The following is a 19,870-nucleotide window of genomic DNA, read 5'->3' on the forward strand; positions in this document are numbered from 1 at the left end:
TACAGTTCAAAAGGAGCCAATGCTTGGCTATTAAGGGCCACAAGCATGGATGAAATACTGATGAGCACCAGGGCCTCAAGGGTCAAGGGGCTTCTGGACCAGAGACTGTCTGAACTGATTGTTAACAGTTCAAGTAAGAAAGTATTTCAACTGACTAGAGAGATGCAACAAAAGCCGCAGACACACAATGTGACCATAAAAAGACAGAAAATGAAAACGGTTTCAAATCAACCACAAGGAGGTCCAGCAAGACCAAAACAGCACACAAAACCACCAAAAGATCTGAAATGACAGCTAAACACACAAAAACGGACCATAAGGAGATAGAAAACAACCACAGAGAAGCAAAAATACTACAAAATGACAAAATGCTGAGTCATTTGTAGTTATGTGTTGGTTTCAGTCTGGGTGTGCTGTAGGAGAGTTGGGGGCCTTTTGTCCCAAATTAAGTGGATTGAGAGTTTGACCCAGCATCAAGGCTTGGGTGAAGATTAATCAAACAAATCAAACCATCTTAAACATCAGCACCTTACTAACTGGTAAATGCATCATTTTGTGAGGGCAAAAGCAAACACTCTAATTTGGCCTCCTATCATTCAACCCTCCAGCTTGATGACCAGAATAAACTGCCATCATTTGTGCTTAACGATTGAAACATACTACAACAAGAAGTTATGATTTCCAAAAAGGGCTAGTTGAGGATCAAAAAAGGTTTGCATTACATACACATGTACTGTATTTAGTACGTCTGTCCACACATGCATTAGAAAGAGATACTGACCATGCCTCTGTCAAATTAATAAAGTACAGTTTAGCTGGAATGACTTAAATCAAAAGAAAACAGACTATTTTATAGCAATCTGAAGTAATCAACTTGGGCTATGGGAAACTATGATGAGCATTTTTCACAAATTCCTATCATCTTTTAGACAAAAACAAGGCATCAGGAAAATGAGAATGAAGATGTGAAAGATTACAACGACCTAAATAATGTGCATGCTGCATAAACTGCATCTCCTGTGAAATCAATAAAAATTTAAAGGTTTCATGCCAAAAAAATATTGTTCTTGGACCCAGCATAGTAAGTAAAAAAAGTAAAATTGGGGAAAAGAAAGCTTTGCATAGACATTTTAAATCACACTTAAGTTTTACTATAAACATGAATGCTCAAATTAATATGTGCCAACATGGAACCCTCTTTGTTTCAGGATTTACAGCACTCAAAATAAAAACAAGAGACACTGTAATTCTTCCAGCACACACCTGACCATCTCCACTGTGTCTGTCAAGGCGATCTGGCTTGGAGCGTGACACAATTTGAAAATCAGACATCCGGCTGGGGGGGGGGGGGGGTAAAAATTAGACTTGCAGATTAGCTATTGCTAGACAGTTTTGACATCTGTATTATTAACATGACAAGCTGAGATTCTGTACAGTCTGAGGACATACAAAAGAACGTTTCAGTGACTGAAAAACAAAAATTAAGTCATTGACAATATTAATATATTTATATTAATACCAACAAGGCTGTTATTTTTTATGTTCAAGTTTAGAACATTAACCATTTGTTTAAAATTGAGGGTAGTAGTCACTGTCTTGCACGTTCATCCATCTCGTCTCCAGTCACCACCTCTCTTCTTCATCCTCCGTTGTGACTCAGGACCTTTCCAGTTTCCTCCAGCACTACTCACCAGTTTCTAGGCAACCCGAAACATGGCGCTCACATGGAATGAAAAGAAAATTTCACAAGGAATCTACACAAAGAACAAAAGTTGCACTTGGCCTCTTTCTTCCCTGTATTAAAAAAAAGATATAGTATAATTGCGACCCGTTTCCCTCCCAACCTCTATTCCAAGACACTGTTACCCTCTGAGAAATCATACAGAATACAGTACATCACGTTTTGTTTTACTTCACTTGAACTGCAAAACGAGAGGGCGGGAATGGGCAGGAAACAGAAAGAAGAATTTACCAAGTCTACACTGAACATGAGTCTCTGTGGATCCACACAGAAATCAGAGGGAACAGTTGAACTGCATTATATATATATTTTTTTTTCTGTAGCGGCGTCCGTGACAGCTAAACGACAACTCCCCTCCCTGCCTAAAAATTCCACAAGTCCTCTTAGCCCCAGCAGTGAGGGCCAGGGAGGCAGATAAGGGCGTGGTCTTGCTTAATCGTTCTTCTTCTCCCCCTTTGGTTTTTCTGTGATGGCGGCGGCCACGGCGGGAGGGGAGTCTCCCGCTGTTGTGTTGTTCTGGTCATGGTCTACTCCACTGGTGCCAAACTCGTTGACCCTGTTGGGATCGACCCGATAGATCCAGCGCTGGTAAAGGTAGATGAAGAACACCACATCTGCAGGAGAGGAAAGACAGATTAGTCCAGTGAGAAAAATAAATAATTACATTGCCATTTGCCATCATCAAGACCGATGCATATTTCAGTGACCACTGGGTTAAAGAAAAGCGTTTGTGACACATTTAGGAAATCAGATGATCAGCTGAAAACTCAAAACCTGGTGTAACTGATTTCAATAAAGTAGATCTCTGGTTATTTCACCAACATAAAGTAAATTACTCCACACAGTTGTATTTAGTGCCAACCTCGGAGCTTGGTTAAAAATAATGAGTCTTTATATTTAATTATACTTAACAGTCTATCATAAATAATCCGGCAACAGGACAAGGCATTATGGGAATTATGGGTGAGATCTAGTGACCTGACACTAGGTGGAGTTAGAGGATCATTTACAACCTGCTGTGATGGACATCAGAGGCTGAAGTGGATTTAGACAGTTGGCCTGAGACCACAAACACAGAGCCATTTCCTCTGAAGTCAGCGTGCTCAAGTCAAAATAGAAGGACCAGAGGGGAGAGCAGCCTTTCCTTTAAACAATCAGCAAATCTTGCTGGATAAATTGCACGCTTGTTTTATCTACCACCATGCTGAGTAATGAGTCGAATCTGAGACCACCTCCGGCAAAACACAGCACTTCTGAGCTCATCTTCATGGAGCTACAAACTTAAAATGGTTCCTCTCGAATGTGGGCAGAGGAAGTTGACACAGCTTCTCCTCCCACTGGTTGATTTAGGTGATTATTTAACAACCAGAGAAGACATACCATCTCTGAGGCATCCTATCCTGTACATCATGGGCATCTTGATGACGAAGGCAAACAGGTCATCAATAAAGGTATTGAGAGCCTTGTAGGTGAGCATCCTCCATGGGAGGTGGGCCACAGACTTCATTTTGTAGTTGATGAATAGCTGCGGCGTCATCGTAATGAAACCTAAAACAGAAAGAAACCAAAAAAAAGAAAAAGAGAAAGAAAGGAGGCACGTTAGGTGATATAAACACTTTTACACCAGAGGCAGTAAATTAGACTGCAGGCAATATGACTGAGAGCACCCTCACAAAGTCTATTAATACACAGCACATTGGCAGAGGCTCCTGGGAATTGGGTACGTAACCATGATGCAAGTATGAAAACATTAGCTGTGTGTACATCCACTACAGTAATAATCAGCTGTATCTCTGGCATTTAAAATACAATCACATCAGCAGGACCAAAACCTGCTGGACATACGTGTCCCCAGAGAGTAAAAATCAATAAAAAGGTGAGTGCTATGAATTCAGTATGCTAACCTGTGTTCACTGCATCCTTTCATGTATATTAGTTAATTCACAAGCAGTTACATTGCACACATATAAATCAAGGTTATTTCAAATAGGTGAACACCTGTCCACGATGTTCTCCTTTTCCAACCTGTTTTTCTTTTACTAAGTGTTAAGTTTGCTTAATATATACAACGACAGAACGTCGAAGAAGATGTTATATCCTTACTTTTTTGGAATAGTGAAAAGCTGCTACTAAATTAAGGTTGTAGTTATGCTGTGTTTTATTTATTATATTTTGTTCTTATTTTACACCATGTGTCTGACTTGGTTACCTGTTGCTCACTGATATTCTGTAATATGTTGTCTTGCATTGCATTATATTCGTGTATTAAATCCTCCCCATGTGCCATCAGTCTATGTATCAAGTTTCTACACCTGACATTCAATATTTCCTCCTCTTAACTGTAGTAGTATAGAAATACTTGAGACAGACTTACCAAAGGTTAACAAGAAGCCATAGAGCATGCTGAGTACCCACGAGTACCAGCCTTTGTGCTCTACATACAATAAACTGTAGACCGCATAGCAGCCAAACAGTGGGTAGAGCAGCCACGACAAGTACTTGAAGGCCATCTGTTCACAAGGCAAGAGAGCGAGGAATTATCATTCAACTTGTTTCTTAAAACAAAAAAAAGTAATAACAAATTCACTTGTACAAAATATTGCTCAGTGGTTTGCTTTCATACAACATGTTTGAGCTGTTTTATTGATCCCAACAGAAAAATATGTATTTAAGATTCAGACGATCACAGAAATGTGAGTAAGAATTTGATGTAGCAGCATCTTCTGAATGTGGTCAGTGTTTAATGTGTTGCATTTGTGAATATTGGTTAAACTCACATCATCGTAGATTTTGGTTGAAGACTCCACATATGTTGACTTGTCTGTGAATACCAATCTTGGGAATACCCCTGCGATTTTGTTCTCTCTGTCCAACTATTAAAAGACAAAAGTAAGTGGTTACTGGAACATGGTAATAGTGGCATAAGAAGAAATGTCATGTATTAATATAAACGGTTCGCTGTGCATGAAAAAAAAAACATGAATGTTGCTCTGACTTACTCTGACATCCATGACCTTGGTGATTTTCCACAGGTCAATAAGGAGGCCAATGAAGACGCTGACCTGCACCACAAAGTTGGTTTCGTTGTCGAGTATATACAGCAGCACGACCAGAGACTGGAAAACTCCAAATATGATGGAGCGCACAGACAGACCTTCTAGAGACTGTCTGCTGTTCCAGAACTGGATATCTGAGGAGGAGATGGTGCTGAGGTGAAGCTGGAGGTAGACAGACACTGTACAAACCATTCCTTAGTTGTTAAAAAAAAAATCCTGAATACAGACTGGCTGCTGTGACCTTACCGTTCTTAAAGGCAAGAAACTCGAAGATGCTGTGCACAATGGAGACAACAATGGTGAGTCCAAGCAGGTATGGGTTGGTTTCCAAAAGGGCCACCTACACAGAGAGTGTATATGTTAAAGATGTTAGACAATCTCAGTTTTTATATTCAAATCAAAAACTTCACATTTAGCTGCAGGAGCACCCACACAGTAGTTTTCAGATTCGAAAAAAAAGTACTTGAGAATCATAAGTAACACTATAGTACAATACTCCTGTAATATGATTAGAACTGCAACCAATGATTATTGATTAATCTGCTGATTATTTTTGTGATTGGTAATAAATGCCAATTAATACTGAAAAAGGTTGCAAATGTTATTATCTCCTACAGACCAAGGTGATGCCTTCAATACCCCAAAATTCACAAATAATTTACTTTTCTATCATGTGCGACAAAGAAAAGCATCAAACCTTTACATTTGCGAAGCTAACAGCAAATAGTATCTTTAGAGGAGATGCCAACAAAAATGATGTGTCCCAATACAGGCTATTGCAGAAGGTGCATTATATTGTCAAACAATCAAATATAATACTACGTGATGTGTGACTGAAGAGCAGGAGTTACTGCATTATGAAGTAAGTATTTGTATTTCACACAGTTCATGGCATTTCATACAAAAGTGTCTGTCGTTAAGATACACCTGCCTGTCAAATCTTTTCAACCTCTATGAAACATGATCACTATACTGATTTAAATATCTAAAGAAGAACCACTGCCATTGCATCTCAGCTTAAAGAAACCCAAAGCAAATCTGTGTCAAAGAACCAAAAATACTTCTACCTCATCACATTTTTATTGTTATTATTGTATTTTCTGTCTCTGTGACCCTTGACCTCCTACCTTGACAGAGTCTTGGTCCTCATCAGACTGCTCGTAGGTGTCCTCAGGCAGGAAATTCCATGGTGAGCGAGCATTCTGGGCAGCATAAAGCTGCCAGCGCCACAGTGACAGTGGGCAGTAGGTGAGGCGCAGTGGGAGTTTTGTCAGGGTCTCGTTGATGGGATAGTAATCCCTCTGAAGGTTCCAGTAGTCATTGAAGTACACAATGGGGTAGTAGTCGCCACTTACAGCATCAAACTTAACATCTAGTGGTAGACAGGGTGGAAAAGAGGGTAGGAATGTCACAGATGGTTGAAAACAAAACTATAACTTTGGGAAGATTAAACTTCTGATAGAGCGGAGACCTTTAAAAAAAAATATTTAAACATTTTCAGCATAGTAGAGTAATGGCAAAAAGGTTAGTGAGTTGAACTTACGTTGATCTAGAGGAGGGGGCACAGAGCCTTTGACCCAGGCCGTGTGGTCATCTACCATGTTGATGGTGAGGTTGGGGTGCCAATGAGAGATAATCTCCACTGGACCGTGGCTCTCTGCTCGCTGTGAACAAAACACATTTTACAGTTTTCCCTAGGTTTGTGGAGGGTTAACACTGGTAAAACAAGGCTTATATTTTCATCCTTTCACAATGTAACAGCACTAGGCAACTTATAAACTTTCTATTCACTTTAACATCTGGAGGCAGGTCTTTTTATTTTTTACTGGCAACTGACTGAGTTATTGTAGCGAGTCAATTGCTCTCAGAATCATTTGACAGTTAACATTTATGAGACTAAATTGCTTCATACCTAGTTTGACATTTCTGTACGGCAATTTCTCTCAGCTGACATATACACAGATGCCAATATATAAATTTAATATATCTGCAATAAGATAATATCAGCTGGTTAATCAGTCAAATTCTACAGTGTACAAATAATAAAATAAAAATACACCAACCTTGATCATTTCTGGATCTGCTTCTGTTTCTCCTGTTAGCAGATTCTTGGTCTTCAGAAACTTTCTTCGTTTAAATTTATTCAGCACTGACAGAGTAAAAAAAAAAAGATTACAGAACATTTAGATATAATGAACATAGAATTATTTTATTTGACCTTTTGCTTGAAGTTTACAAAATGTGTGTTTTGCACATGTGCTTACTTCGTGTTGCGTGAACTGTTGCTAGTCTGCGATACTGCCCCTTGCGTTTGGGGTCTGGGTGGAATCCACTTTTAGTGAAGTAGACGTGAATGTAAAGGGAACCGTTCTGCTGTACTTTCTGCAAACACACAACACCAACACAGAAGTATTAGTTTCAGGTAAAAACACATGCCTGTAACAAATCTATCAAGTTCATTACCTACTCGTCTTTCCTGTCTAACATCCATTCCCTCTCACCATACAACTCCCTCTGCTACACCTGCCCCTCCTCTCACACAGCACCTCCCCTCCATCCTCAGTCAACCCCACCTCTGGGATGTCCATCTCCATATTATGCTGGTAGCAGCCGTCCCCGTTCTCTCCCATGTTCCAGTCTCCATAGACCAGGTCCCTGTGGAACCAGAACAGGGACTCTGTGTTGTTGAAGTCAGTGAAGACCTCCTCCTGGGACACGTACACGTACAGGTCCTGTAGGCACGGTGAGAAAATAAAAGGTGTTTATGATATTACAGAGTCAGGGGAGAGTGAATCAGCTACTCTGACTGGGAGAAATAACACTGGTTTTCTGTCCAGATACTTAAGGGGATCGGAGTATGCGGGGTGTATTAGAATGAATAGCTTTAATTCAATTAAAAAATGTTTAATAAAACAGCTGGCTGTGCAGATAAGGCAATGGGAATTTTCTGAAGAGGGAACAGGTGTGATACCATGAGGGTGTCCTTGGGGAAGAGGTTCCTGCTGGGTACCCTGGGTGCCCCTGCTGGCGTGTTGGGGTCAGGCGTGGACGGCCCCCGGCGGAACCAGCTACTGATCGCCCAGATTATGAAGATTCTGGAGAAACGAGAGCAAACAGAGCCAGAGGAAAAGAAAATTGATATAAAAGGAATTCCAGGAATTCAAAGATAAGACAAAGGAAAATACATAAAAAGAGGAAAGCAGAAGGGGCTTGTGAGTTACATTAACGCTTAATCTTGTTTGTAAATGGATAAATACTTGGTACATTAATTTAAAAACTCAAACAAATAATTTAGTTTTGACTATTTCCCTTGACATCTAAAGAACTGCTTCAGGAGAGTGAAACCAAAGGGGGACTAATCTAATTAAACTGTATCCAGTCAAACTGCATTACACTCAGACTTTAAGAGAGACGCCCTCCTTGCATCATAAAATCAGTCATAGGTCAGAAGAGGCAAAGTGGACTGAAAGAAGAACACAGTGCTCTGTGGCAAATAAAAAAAAATATTGCTGACATATCTTGGTTCAAACTGACAAATAATGCAGAATCAGTTACATTAGGTACAACAGTTTTATGGATGTGTAAACAATAATGCTAGAATTATTATTTTAATGAACTGGCTGAATATTATGTGTATGAGGGCAATTTCACCTTTTAGATGCTGGAAACAAGAATAGGTACAAATAAAAATACATTTTTCTAACACATCTAAATTTCCAGATCATGATACTGACTGATACTGAATCATTTGTTGCCAAAGACTGGGATTTTTAATGGATAATGCAGTGTGTTCTAATAAATGAACCTGTTCTTTTGCTGAGTGGTTTGCAGTAACTGTAACTGCTTGCCTAAAGCAGGAAAAACAACCATAGACAGTTATTCAAACTAGGTGCCAAAAAAAAAAAACCAGCTCCAAACATGATGTGCTTTGCATGAGCACTTCTAGTTCAAAATAACCTTGCTTCTAAGGTGCTGTACATGTTGTTATACAGAAACATATCACTTAGAAGTTAACTGGTTCCTGAATCTTAGAAATTAAGTGTTAAAATGCCCTGAACACAAGAATAAGGTAACACTTACTGTAAACTAAGCTCTTACACAATAGAAAGACAAACTCTGACTGTGAAAGAACCAGAACAACTGACTAGAGACAGTAGACAAAACACTCAACATTAAGTAGACCATAATTAGAGATCCATTCAGAGATCTGACCTTTGTGGACCCACCAAGTCTAGCAAGAACAAAATTTCATGCGCAACTGTATCAAAACAGAAATGGCAATCCATCAATAAACTATTCATTTTTTCTGCGCACACTGCGGCATAAACAAGCGAGGCAAATAGACTGATTTTTAAAAAGGGACAGAGTGAAGAACAGAGTGATCTTTGTAAGTAGTGAACTGAAGTCCAGCTGAGCTGCAGATCTGCTCGTTATTTTATACTTACTGGCTACTTTCTGCTCACTGTAAGCTTTTACCTGTGGGATGGCTCTGAGAGAGATCCTTCCAGATTTAAAGAAAAGCTCACCTGAAGAGGACTCCTTTAATGACCTGCCATGCATTAGGTGCTTGTTGCTGCTGCTGCTGTTGCTGCTGCTGCTGAGGGTCCTGTGCGTTTTCAGCCGTCTGCACCTGGCCATCTGTTGCTGCAGTGGTTCCATTGCTGCTCACCTACAATCATGCATACACACAAACAACACATGGTCAGTATGGCACAAAAGAATGTCACAATGATAGGGCAGCGATGGCAGCATAATGAAGTACATCATTAAACGAAAGCTGCTTCACTGAGAGTCAAAAGGAGTCACTTACGTACTTATAATGTACTTTAATGAAATCCTGAAGTGACGATATAATGATACAGTATCAATCTCCAGTCAGAGCAGGGAGTACATAGTAGAGTACATCTTTAAGGATTAAAAGATATAAAAGAAGTGACAAAAATACAATTTATCCTGGACTTTATAATGCAGTGACCTCACATAATGATGAACTACTTAATGACCTTTGTGTTTAAGCAGTTTATTAACACAAATTTAAGACCTGTCACTCTGTGATGTGCTAAAGTGAGGCAATTATGGCACACAGTTATTATAGCAAGAAATTTGCACTTAAACATGCTTGGAGAGTAACACACACATCAGATTGGAAAATTGAAACAATATTTTGGAGTAGGTAATCAGCAACCCTAATATTAATGACTGATAACATTTTAAGTCATCTATTTATCAAAAATGCAAAATATTCTCTCACCACGGCTTCAAAAAAATGAAGATTTGCTGTTTAGAAATTACAGGATATTTAAAGAAACTGTTCTGCTTTGATTAATCAATCAGGCAAAACTGGTATTGACAGGGTACTTATTATTTACACCACCATGATGCATGTCTGTCATATTAATAAAGCCTTTGTAGTCTGACATGGTTTTATCAACTCTTCTCATGGTCATCTTCATGTGAGCATCAGCATGCATATTTGCATATTAGAGAGAGACAGTAAAAATCTGTCAGTTTGTTCTTTAACGTAATTTCACCCTTGACAGCTTCAGAGTTTCTGTGTAACCCCCCGCCAGCCCTCCAGCAAGGCCACACTCTACTCAAGTGACACAATAGTCAAGCACATGCCAAGTCATGAGACTTGTTCACTATCTAAACATCTAATCTCCCCCATTGTCACCAACACAAGGGAGACCGGCAGTTGGCCTCGACACACAAACAACACTTGAGAGTAAAGCTTTTTTTTCTGTTTTAACTGGTTATTTTCATTTATTACGGCACAAAGGAGGAAAATGAGTTTGAGATATATTAGTGTCCCCACATTATAAACATAACATTTCAAGGCCATAAAGTGGCTCAAAATAGGGCTTTTCATCCATGCTGACATGTCCTGTTGTGTTAAAATAGAAGCAATTCTATTATCAGAGACATGGATCTCTGTCTCCTGGAGGGATCAGCGTAATAACCATCACACAGACAGATCACCAATATGCTCAACTAGAGAAACAGGGTATCTGTTCCAGCTTAGGATAATAATTTACAATTTACAGGCTGAACAAGGATTAACAATTAACCACCTATTCAGGGTTCAGAGTAAATACTTCACACTGGATCGTCACAGTGTCTAGCAGGAGGAGGGCAAAAAGTTCAGATACGACAATGTTTCACGGATAAATGGAGATTGCTCCTGTAGTGTTTGTTGCACATGGTGACAGTTTCTCCTACAAATGAAAGCAACATAAGGCGTATAATAAAGTAAAAAACTCTCTGTTTGTGCTACTTTACAGGTTACACTGGTACTCAGAATGAAACCATAATGGATCTGCTACTAGCCCTTTAGTGTTTCCCCCTAGATTAATACCACGGAAATTTTTCTCAACAGATTCACCGGCAGTGGGCCTCAATAGCAACATAACCACTCCTTCTAAAACTAATAGCACATTTACCCTGACAGAGCAATTTTATTAGAAAAGAGACACTAAGTACATGTTGTAGCTTTGGCCTAGTTTCTGCCACTTGTGTATTCCCATTACATTTCAATCACAGAACTAAGCATCAGCTTTTCTGGAAGATGAATCCCTGGCAATGCGTAAAAAACAAAATAAAATTGTTTAATAACATTTAACTGATGCTTTGATGGCATTTCCAGAATCCTAACAGACACTTGTAACTATCTAGGTAAAAAAACAGAAAAAACATTTGGCTGAAACAAAAAATATTTGTAACCCATTTCTTGAGGTTTTCCTTACACCCAGATGGCTGTAAGAGACTGGAAATACTTTCAAAACAGTGGTAAATATTGTTTAGCAATTATCTGAGTCTGTCAGGGATTAATCTTTGCTTTATCTATGCTTGGCTCTGTGACTTCAGCGTAAGGATAATAAATGAAAGCCGTAAACTGGGGCTGGAGAATAACGTAGTTTATAGTTATACCTAACCCTGAAGCGATTCACTGATCAATTATTAGTCAATTTACAAAAATTACTGGTGTTTATAAAGTAAAAATCCCAAATATTTACAGCTACACCTGATAATCTGATCAGATAAACCCTCTTCTGTGGGATTTACAAATTGTACACTGAGCCAAAACGTTTTCTTGGAATAAAAAGCAGGAGAAGAGATTTAGGAGTAGGTGAGAAATGTGTGAGGGCTGCTGGAGACTGGCCTGGGTAGGCAGTCCATTTATACTTAGCTCTGTCACTTCAATATAATGATAATACAGGAGGGGTTTAAACTGGGGGCAACAATACCCTAGAATAGAAACAATAAAGGAACCTAAAGAAGCCAGTTTGTTGAATATTAGCTTTTTCCTACAAGATTTACAATCTGTTTTTATCTCATGAATGTTTTGTATCACTAGTTATTGTTGTGTTTTTTTAGCCAAAGACAGACTGTGGACTGAGCACATAAGAGACCAGTAGTTTTCCTTCAAAGAGTGATGATTCACTTTGACCTCTGCTAACTTGTGATAGGCATTGGTCACTGCGGAAAATAATTGCTAGATTTCTAGTCACAACCCCAATGACCTCCAGCAACCGATAACACAATCAATTTAAGAGAGAGGATTTTCCAAGGTTAGGAGAATTTGACGATGGCTACACCTGATTCATCTCACTTGTCAACGTTAACAAGACGAGCTGCCAGATAAACCCTGTCCTGTGGGATTTACAAAATGTACGTTGAGCCAAGAGTTTTCCCTGAAGCGACTGTAAATAAAAAGGCAGGTGAGATGTAACAGTGGGTGAGAAATGTATGAGGGCTGCTGGAGACCGGCCCGGCAAGCTGCGTCGCTCAGGTTCAGGCCTTGTGGTGTCTAACTGACACCCCGCAGCAGTCAGCTGGCTCACACCGACACACCTGGAGTCAGCTAATTATCTTATATACCGTGTGTCTTCGGGTGAGATTTCACCGTTAACGCCACTCTGTCTCCGCACATCCACCCCGCTAATGGTCGGGATTTCTCGGTTCGTCGTTTCAAAACCAACCGGCACTGACAACGTCACTGGGACTCGCGTAACGATCGGTAACACGTTTGTGTGTTAGAGGTCCCGGGCCCGACGCTCAAACGTACCGAACTGCCCCCTTCGTCTGGACGGAAAAAGTTAATGTGGTGAGAGGAGTGTCATTCATTTTACCTCGCCGTTGCTCACGGTAGCCTTAGTCGCTTCGCTCTCCTGCGTCGCCATCTTTCCTTGTCTCTATCGCGCACACGCCACACCACACCACACTGATGTCTGGGAAACTACGCGCAATCTCGCGAGACGTAAGTTGTAGCGTCATTGGAGTGACGTACGGCTTCGGGGGAGTGACGAACACTCAGTCTATGCGATAAAAACCGGCTGATTTTTTTAAATATTTTATATTTTATTACAAAATATGCAGAACAGACACTACACAGACATCATTACAATGTCATTACAACAGTAATTAGGATATAGGTGTAACATAAATCTTGACACAATTACTTCCAGTATCATGGAGATGGACACATTGAAAAGGCAGTGAGATAAAATAAAGACTTATATAGTCTATGGAAAATGCAGGGGAAAAGGCAAGAAATGTGATTTGACAAAGTCAAGAATGAATCTGTTATAAAATGTCACTAAGCTACTATAACTTTTTCAGATGCAATAAAGGGCCATCATTACTCCCTGATGTCTAAGTGAATATATTCAAATTGCTTGTTTTGTATGACCAACAATCAAAAACTCAACAATGTTGAGATTACTGTCAAAGAAAACATTTGAGAGGCCAATGCCAGAGAATTTTTTGACATTTTTGCTTTAGAAAAAAGAAACAACTTAAACAATTAATCAACTCCCAAACTTGTCATTTTCATTTTCTCAGCCAACGAATCAACAAATCTCACTTTATTCGTGAGAAGAGCACTAGTGTAGTGTTTTCCATGCTGTGAACCAATTTAACTCATGGTGAGTGGTTCATTTGCTGGAGTAGACTTCCTGTGCAGCTGATAAATATTGTAAGCTGCTCGTTGTGACAAGGCTGATGAAACAGCATGAAACGCTATGCCTAATCATGCATCTTCAGTCATGTAACTATGAAATGAAAGCTACCTCAGAAGGGAAAATGGAACATGTATTGCTTGGGTTTGAAAATGGCTACAGACATCTTAATAAACACTAAACTCAAGCAAGCATTAGATCCCCGGTATCATATTTACAGCAGTGGAAAGTAAGAGAAATCAACTCAATTTGATAAGCTACTGTACTGGCAAATTATTTTTATTATGGAATACCCTTTGGCACAAAGTGACACTAGCACCTTAGAGATTAACAGAGGTTTTAAAAAAAGAAAAGCAAACAACACTCCATTTTTGTATATGTGGTAATGACATTTCATTGAAAAGAAAAGGCATACCATTCATTTGAAATGTACATTATCAAAAGCCGAATGTTGTGGTGATTGTAATGGAGAGAGAGGCAGTTGACTGGAGAGTGATTGATGTAGTTCACTGTTGGACAATTCAACAGTGAACAGCTACATCAACCCTTAACACAGAAGACACAAGAGCGGCAAATACATAAAATCAAAGTTACAGTTTGCTGTTCTTGTGTTTGAATTATTAGGACTGATGGCCAAACTGCTATTGATGTGTGTCTGATTAGAAATATGCATCTCATGCTACTCTGTAACTCTAAGTAACTTCGTATTTAAACTTCTCCACTAGACAACCTATTACTTAAGCCACCCACCTGAACAGAAAATACTAATTAATGCTAACAGAGATTGTGCTGCTTGAAACAGCATCCAATTCATTGTGTCATGCTTACACAGAACTGAAGGGATTTTAAAAAGTGCAGGGATTTTTTAAAATTGCCTTAGGTTAGGTATGACTTGAGAGGTTTGACTTGAAAATAGAATAAAAAAGTTCAGGTTGAGTTCTCTGATTTTTTTTGGATTTTGTCATTCAATTTGTATGTTTTTAAATTAAGCAGACAAATTATATTTGATAAATTGCATTTAAATTACAGAAAAAAATATTGAGCCTTGCAATTTCAAATTTTAAACTTGCAACAGTATTTTTTTATTTCAGTGGTTCAATATAAGCAAGATACATTTAAGTGCAGACAATTAAATGTTTAACATCATATCCACTTGGAAGCCAAAAAATGGGACTGTTTTACACACCACATACAAACACAAAATGAAATTTAAGGAATTTTAAGTTGTTTTAGAAGGGAACTATATATTGTTGCATACTTTAACACTCTTACCCGAGGCATTGTACATCTATGTAAACAACAATAACTGCAAGTATAACAGATAAAAACAAGAGTTTTTGCTCAAAAAGGTGAAAGTGCTAACCCCTGACCCAAAATACAACCAGCAGCTGTGCTTCACTATGGACTACTAAGGCAACTGCTGATGTGGATTTATTGTTTTTGTCTCTTGAGCTGTGAATTTCTTGTCTGTCATTTGTTAGTGAAAAATGCTAGAATGAATCTGTCCATTGAAAACTGATTTAAAACAAATAACTGGAAATGTTTCTCCAGTTTCACTCAACTGAACATCATAGTCAGGGCAACAAGTGACAATGCAACTTTAGATTTTAGTGTCAAAGTATTTTAGGATAAATTTTTCCTTCAGCAAACAGTTGTCCAATCCTTAGACCACTCAGCAATTTACAATCGTCAAAAAATATTCAGACTACAGTTAACTATAAACAGTTATATACAATCGTCTTTGTACACACTGATATAAACTAAATGAGGAAAATGCAGCTTGTATCCAAACTGTCAACATGACTGTCAGATGACACTGAACACTCCCATTCTGAGAAAGCATGGGAGCAACAAGTACTACTGAAGCAAGAAAATTAAACTGAATATAAATGTGTGAAGTGGAGAACTTCATGTTAACTTTCATTATGCTGCCTCACATCAACAAATAGTCTCCTTTATCAAACCTTGTTGGTGTGAGCTGCTCTTGTGATTATCCTGTATCATTTTCATTTCCAGTGCACCAAGAGACCACCACCTGACAGTCACTCCTGTCATGTTGCACTGAAGTTACTGAGGCTAAAATGCCTTTGGATCAGGCTTCCAGAGTAGCATGGGACAAAAACAAAATAAAAAACAATTTAAAAAAGACTCTCCATCATCTCTCGGTTGGTGAATGGATAACTTAAGCTGGGTGTTTAAATTTCAGGGACAGAAAAACTGCAAACTACACAGGCCTACATCTCATCTAGACCATAATCCTCCTCAGGGAAGTCTCCCACGGTCACACTCAGGGGCTTCACAAATGCACCGTATTTGTTCTCACATTCAAAGTATCGCTTCCCTTCAACACTGCGGAGACATAATTTTTAAAAAGGGTTAAGGTCAAAGTCAGGGAAAATCAAGATCAACGTAATTGAGATTGTGCGCTGCTAATAAAAAATAAAATAAAACAAAATAAATAAAGATAGTTCTCTTACATTCCATTGTTCTTTCCTAGGGGCTCATCGTACTTCACACCCACCCAATAGCCTGGCTTGAAATCTGTTGTACCTGCAATGAACATAACAACATTGTTCTTTACACCAGGTACTCCTCCTCATATTCATAGTTCTTTGCTTAGTCACAACCTCTGAATTCTCAGTCTTCATAAACTGCTAAAACTGATAACAAGAAAAATCTAATTTTACATTCATTCTTAGTTAATTATTTACATTTTTAGCTAGTTATTAGTGAGATGACATAGTTTCAACCACTGTTCTGTGTTACATGTAAGATCAGAGATTAATTTTCCATAAATCTGAAGATGATTAATCTTGACTTCTTCCCCCTGTGTGAACTACAATGAATTACAGATTTTTCTATTTATATATGTGCACATTATTAACATATCTGTATCTGAAAATGTAAAACAAATGGCTACAATTCCTCCTCTTTTGCAACAGGCCTTAGTCACCATGAATTAGAACAAAGTCTGCTCTGTTGGAGAGAAAATCCTCAGCAGCATAGGATTTAAACCAGTGTCTCGAAGAAAGTAAACCAGCTATGCTTTATCCAAACTCACCGACATACATGACTGTGCCAAGCTTCGTGGGCTGCCCAGGGACCTGCACTTTGCATCGGCTGCCAACAGAAATGACATCAGCAGCAGCCTTCTGTTCCTCCTCACGAGCAGCATGCTCAGCTTTCTTCTTGGCCATTTCTTCCTCATTGAAGTGACCAATACGTTGTTTCCTCATGAATGACCTTGCCGTGTCTGAGGGAAAGAAAAGTTGGACTGTGCTAAACACAGAATACTTCAAAACAGACTGTAAATGCTGTAGAAGCTGTTCTAGTAAATAAAGTTACTCCTTTACAACATTTGTCAGTGGTTAGCAAAAAATGTAAGCTTTTTAGAGACATTGTCTGATGATGGCATTAAATTTTTTATCGATGGCTGCAACTACCAATTGATTTTCATTATGGTTATCTCTACCAATTATTGTCTGGATCCAATGATTAACATTCAGTGAATAATTTTCAGTCCACTGACCTAATCATCAACTAATTAACTGAGCTAAAATCTTCACTACTATATTTTTGTGCTGCTGTAATGTTATCCTTTGCTGCTGCAATATCCCCATTACGTCATAAAATAAGGAAAATATATCTTATTTTAAAAAAACATTGGTAAAAAAAAGTTAATGGGATGAGAATAAGAAATTGGAGAGAAGTGTAAGACGGCAGACTGTACCTGTTTTCTTATCATATGCTTCATCTGAGAGTTCAAACTTCTGTACTTTGGAAACATCTGTGAACTCGCCCATCTGACCTCCACTTCTATCAATCACCTGAGCAGGAAATGAGATTAAAGATGAAACAAGGCCAGTTTTAAAAAGACCACACCAGCAGCATGTTTCAGTCAATAAATATAAATCACTTCTGTCTGGTCACAAGCGAGGAAACCAATCAGTGAGCACCGCAATATGACACTGTTGCATGGTAACAGCAGCTGTGAAGTTTATTATAATGGGAATATAGGGCTTGTTCATAACACAAAGAGCTTAGAGGTGTTTGCAATGGGATAATCATTTTATAAAACATTATCCACCATCTACACAGCAGTTTTCTCACTTTCAAACAAGGTCACTGAAGGGAACCAGTATTTCCAAAATTTCAGTACCTTCATCACTGATAGTGCAAGTGTAACATTTATTACATTCACAAAGATAATCAAGGATATTGCTCTGCACACTCAAAACCACTATTTTAAAAACACATTAGAAATGTAACAACAAATTTTGTTGTGTCAAAGATGTTGTTATTGTATATAAGGCAAGTTTGTCCTTGACTAAAGATAAAAAAGTATTATATTGTATTGGATCTACTACATCATCTACAGTCCTGAGACTATGTGAACGTTGCTACAATATGACACTGACAAACTACATACATGTATTCTGCAGTCATCATCCACAGGATAGGAACCCAGCAAAGCTTCACTGTCGTCCATTTTCTGTAGGAACTTCGTCAGAGACACTGAATAACTCCAGGTCCATGCTGGAGGCAGGTGCACCCACAACCATCTCCAATTTACCCTAATTACAGTAAAAACAAAATAGCGTCTGTGATACTGTGACACGAGGGAGGCAGAAAATACTAATAATCTCAACTGTAAAGTATATAGTGCAGGTTAGATCTGGCAAAACCAAACAGTACAGTATAATTTAAATGTAAGATGATTCTCACCTTCAGTTCTGCAATACTAATCCCTCTATTGAACCTGCGCTGCACCTCAAAGGAAGAGATGGTGCTTGTTAGACGCACATTCACAGTGGGATTGGTAATGACTGTCACTTGGCCGTCCATTATCTAGACTGTTTGGACACAGCTGCTGGTCAAAAACTGCAAAGAGTAAAAACAATGTGACATATTAACCAATGGAACTGATATTGATACATTGTCTCACAGCTGCAAACACATATCATCCATGATAAATACACGTCAATAGCTTAACTTGGATTCAAGCTGTTTTGTAGCAAAGCATTCCCTCTCTGTGATGACCCACAAAAATAAGGACTACGCCTACCTCCAATAGTTAGTTTTAGTAGCTAGCACTTAATCTCACATCGTTTTGACATTACTAAGCATGTTGAAGCATTGAAATCAACTGTTATGTTTGCCATCCTTTCTTCTCTCACTTTCAACCATTTTTTTTCAGCTGTGCTCGTTTAACTTTCACTACACATTTACTCATGTTAGCTAGCATGTTGGCTAGTTCAGATGCATTAGCTAACAGCAGCACAGTCACGTTGGATACACTGAGGCTGGATACCCTCGGCGAGACGGTAAGGTTGCCATAGTTACTTACAAAGGTGTATTTTTCTTCGATGATATACAAAACACTTTGACCACTCTCTATATCACAATTTAACCTGATGAATCCATCACTTTTACGCTACAATAACAGTGACGATGATACAATCAGCCTCGCAGTGTGGTGGGAAAATTAGAATACCAGTTCCTGCTACGCCCAGCTCTGGAACGTTCCACCCGCCCCCAGCATGCAAAATAACCAACCACATCGGGGATAAATTATTTTGACCAATAGTATTACGAAACGTAAGAAAATGGCGCACAGCAACCGCCTATTTACTAGTAGATTGACACGATTGAAAACCAACCACCAGACAGGAGTGAAATTGAGCGTAGCCACACGGTGGCACTGTCCTCCAATCTAAACATGAAGACTGAACATGTTCTCTTAATGAGGAATATTTTAAGCAGGAGGGAATCACTCACACATTTGGTCTATTGTCATGAAGTCATTTACTTTACAATAAGAAAATATAGGCCTGTGCATTATTTTAGCCTTCCACAAGTTTGACCTGAACAAGTGGCTTGATCTCCATCACTGGGAAGGAAATACCACACACCACAGGTCACTTCTGTATATCTTTTAATCACCCAAAAATTATTTGCTAAACATGAAGCAAGTATTCTCTGTATTACTTAATCACATGTTGCAATTTGAAAGCATTTTTATTTTTATTTTTATTTGTAAACTATGATTTATTTGATATGCCATTTCCCTGAAAAGATGTTTCCCTGCCTTTTCTTATATCAAGGACTTGCAGTGA

General features: G+C 38.7%; 2 protein-coding genes across 2 annotated transcripts; both read right to left on the bottom strand.

Annotated features, from left to right (window-relative positions):
• Positions 1-1,128: 1,128 nt before the first annotated feature.
• Positions 1,129-13,084, bottom strand: clptm1 (CLPTM1 regulator of GABA type A receptor forward trafficking). Its single transcript, XM_018702093.2, has 14 exons — positions 12,927-13,084; positions 9,324-9,466; positions 7,769-7,892; positions 7,371-7,529; positions 7,062-7,179; positions 6,861-6,946; positions 6,341-6,461; positions 5,925-6,169; positions 5,044-5,137; positions 4,741-4,931; positions 4,519-4,614; positions 4,116-4,251; positions 3,122-3,289; positions 1,129-2,355 (listed from the first exon to the last, which is right to left on the bottom strand). Exons 1-14 carry the CDS (start codon positions 12,975-12,977, stop codon positions 2,174-2,176), a joined length of 1,914 nt encoding a protein of 637 aa, XP_018557609.1. The 5' UTR covers positions 12,978-13,084; the 3' UTR covers positions 1,129-2,173.
• A 1,728-nt stretch (positions 13,085-14,812) lies between these two features.
• tbcb (tubulin folding cofactor B) lies at positions 14,813-19,270 on the bottom strand. The gene is given in 8 exon segments (XM_051078915.1): positions 14,813-16,103; positions 16,232-16,304; positions 16,816-17,007; positions 17,485-17,581; positions 18,184-18,258; positions 18,260-18,328; positions 18,480-18,635; positions 19,102-19,270. Coding segments are annotated over 7 exon segments (741 nt in total). The 5' UTR covers positions 18,600-18,635; positions 19,102-19,270; the 3' UTR covers positions 14,813-15,988.
• Between the last annotated feature and the right edge of the window lie 600 nt (positions 19,271-19,870).

The sequence above is a fragment of the Lates calcarifer genome, linkage group LG21, assembly GCF_001640805.2.
Source record: "Lates calcarifer isolate ASB-BC8 linkage group LG21, TLL_Latcal_v3, whole genome shotgun sequence".
NCBI lineage: Eukaryota > Metazoa > Chordata > Actinopteri > Centropomidae > Lates > Lates calcarifer.

Coding starts and splice junctions, on each gene's coding strand:
- clptm1 (XM_018702093.2), bottom strand. CDS start 12,977: ATGGCGACGCAGGAGAGCGAAGCGACTAAGGCTACCGTGAGCAACGGC. Junction 7,530..7,768: donor TCCCCAAGGACACCCTCATG/GTATCACACCTG, acceptor CCGTGCCTACAG/GACCTGTACGTGTACGTGTC. Junction 5,138..5,924: donor AGGACCAAGACTCTGTCAAG/GTAGGAGGTCAA, acceptor CTCTCTGTGTAG/GTGGCCCTTTTGGAAACCAA.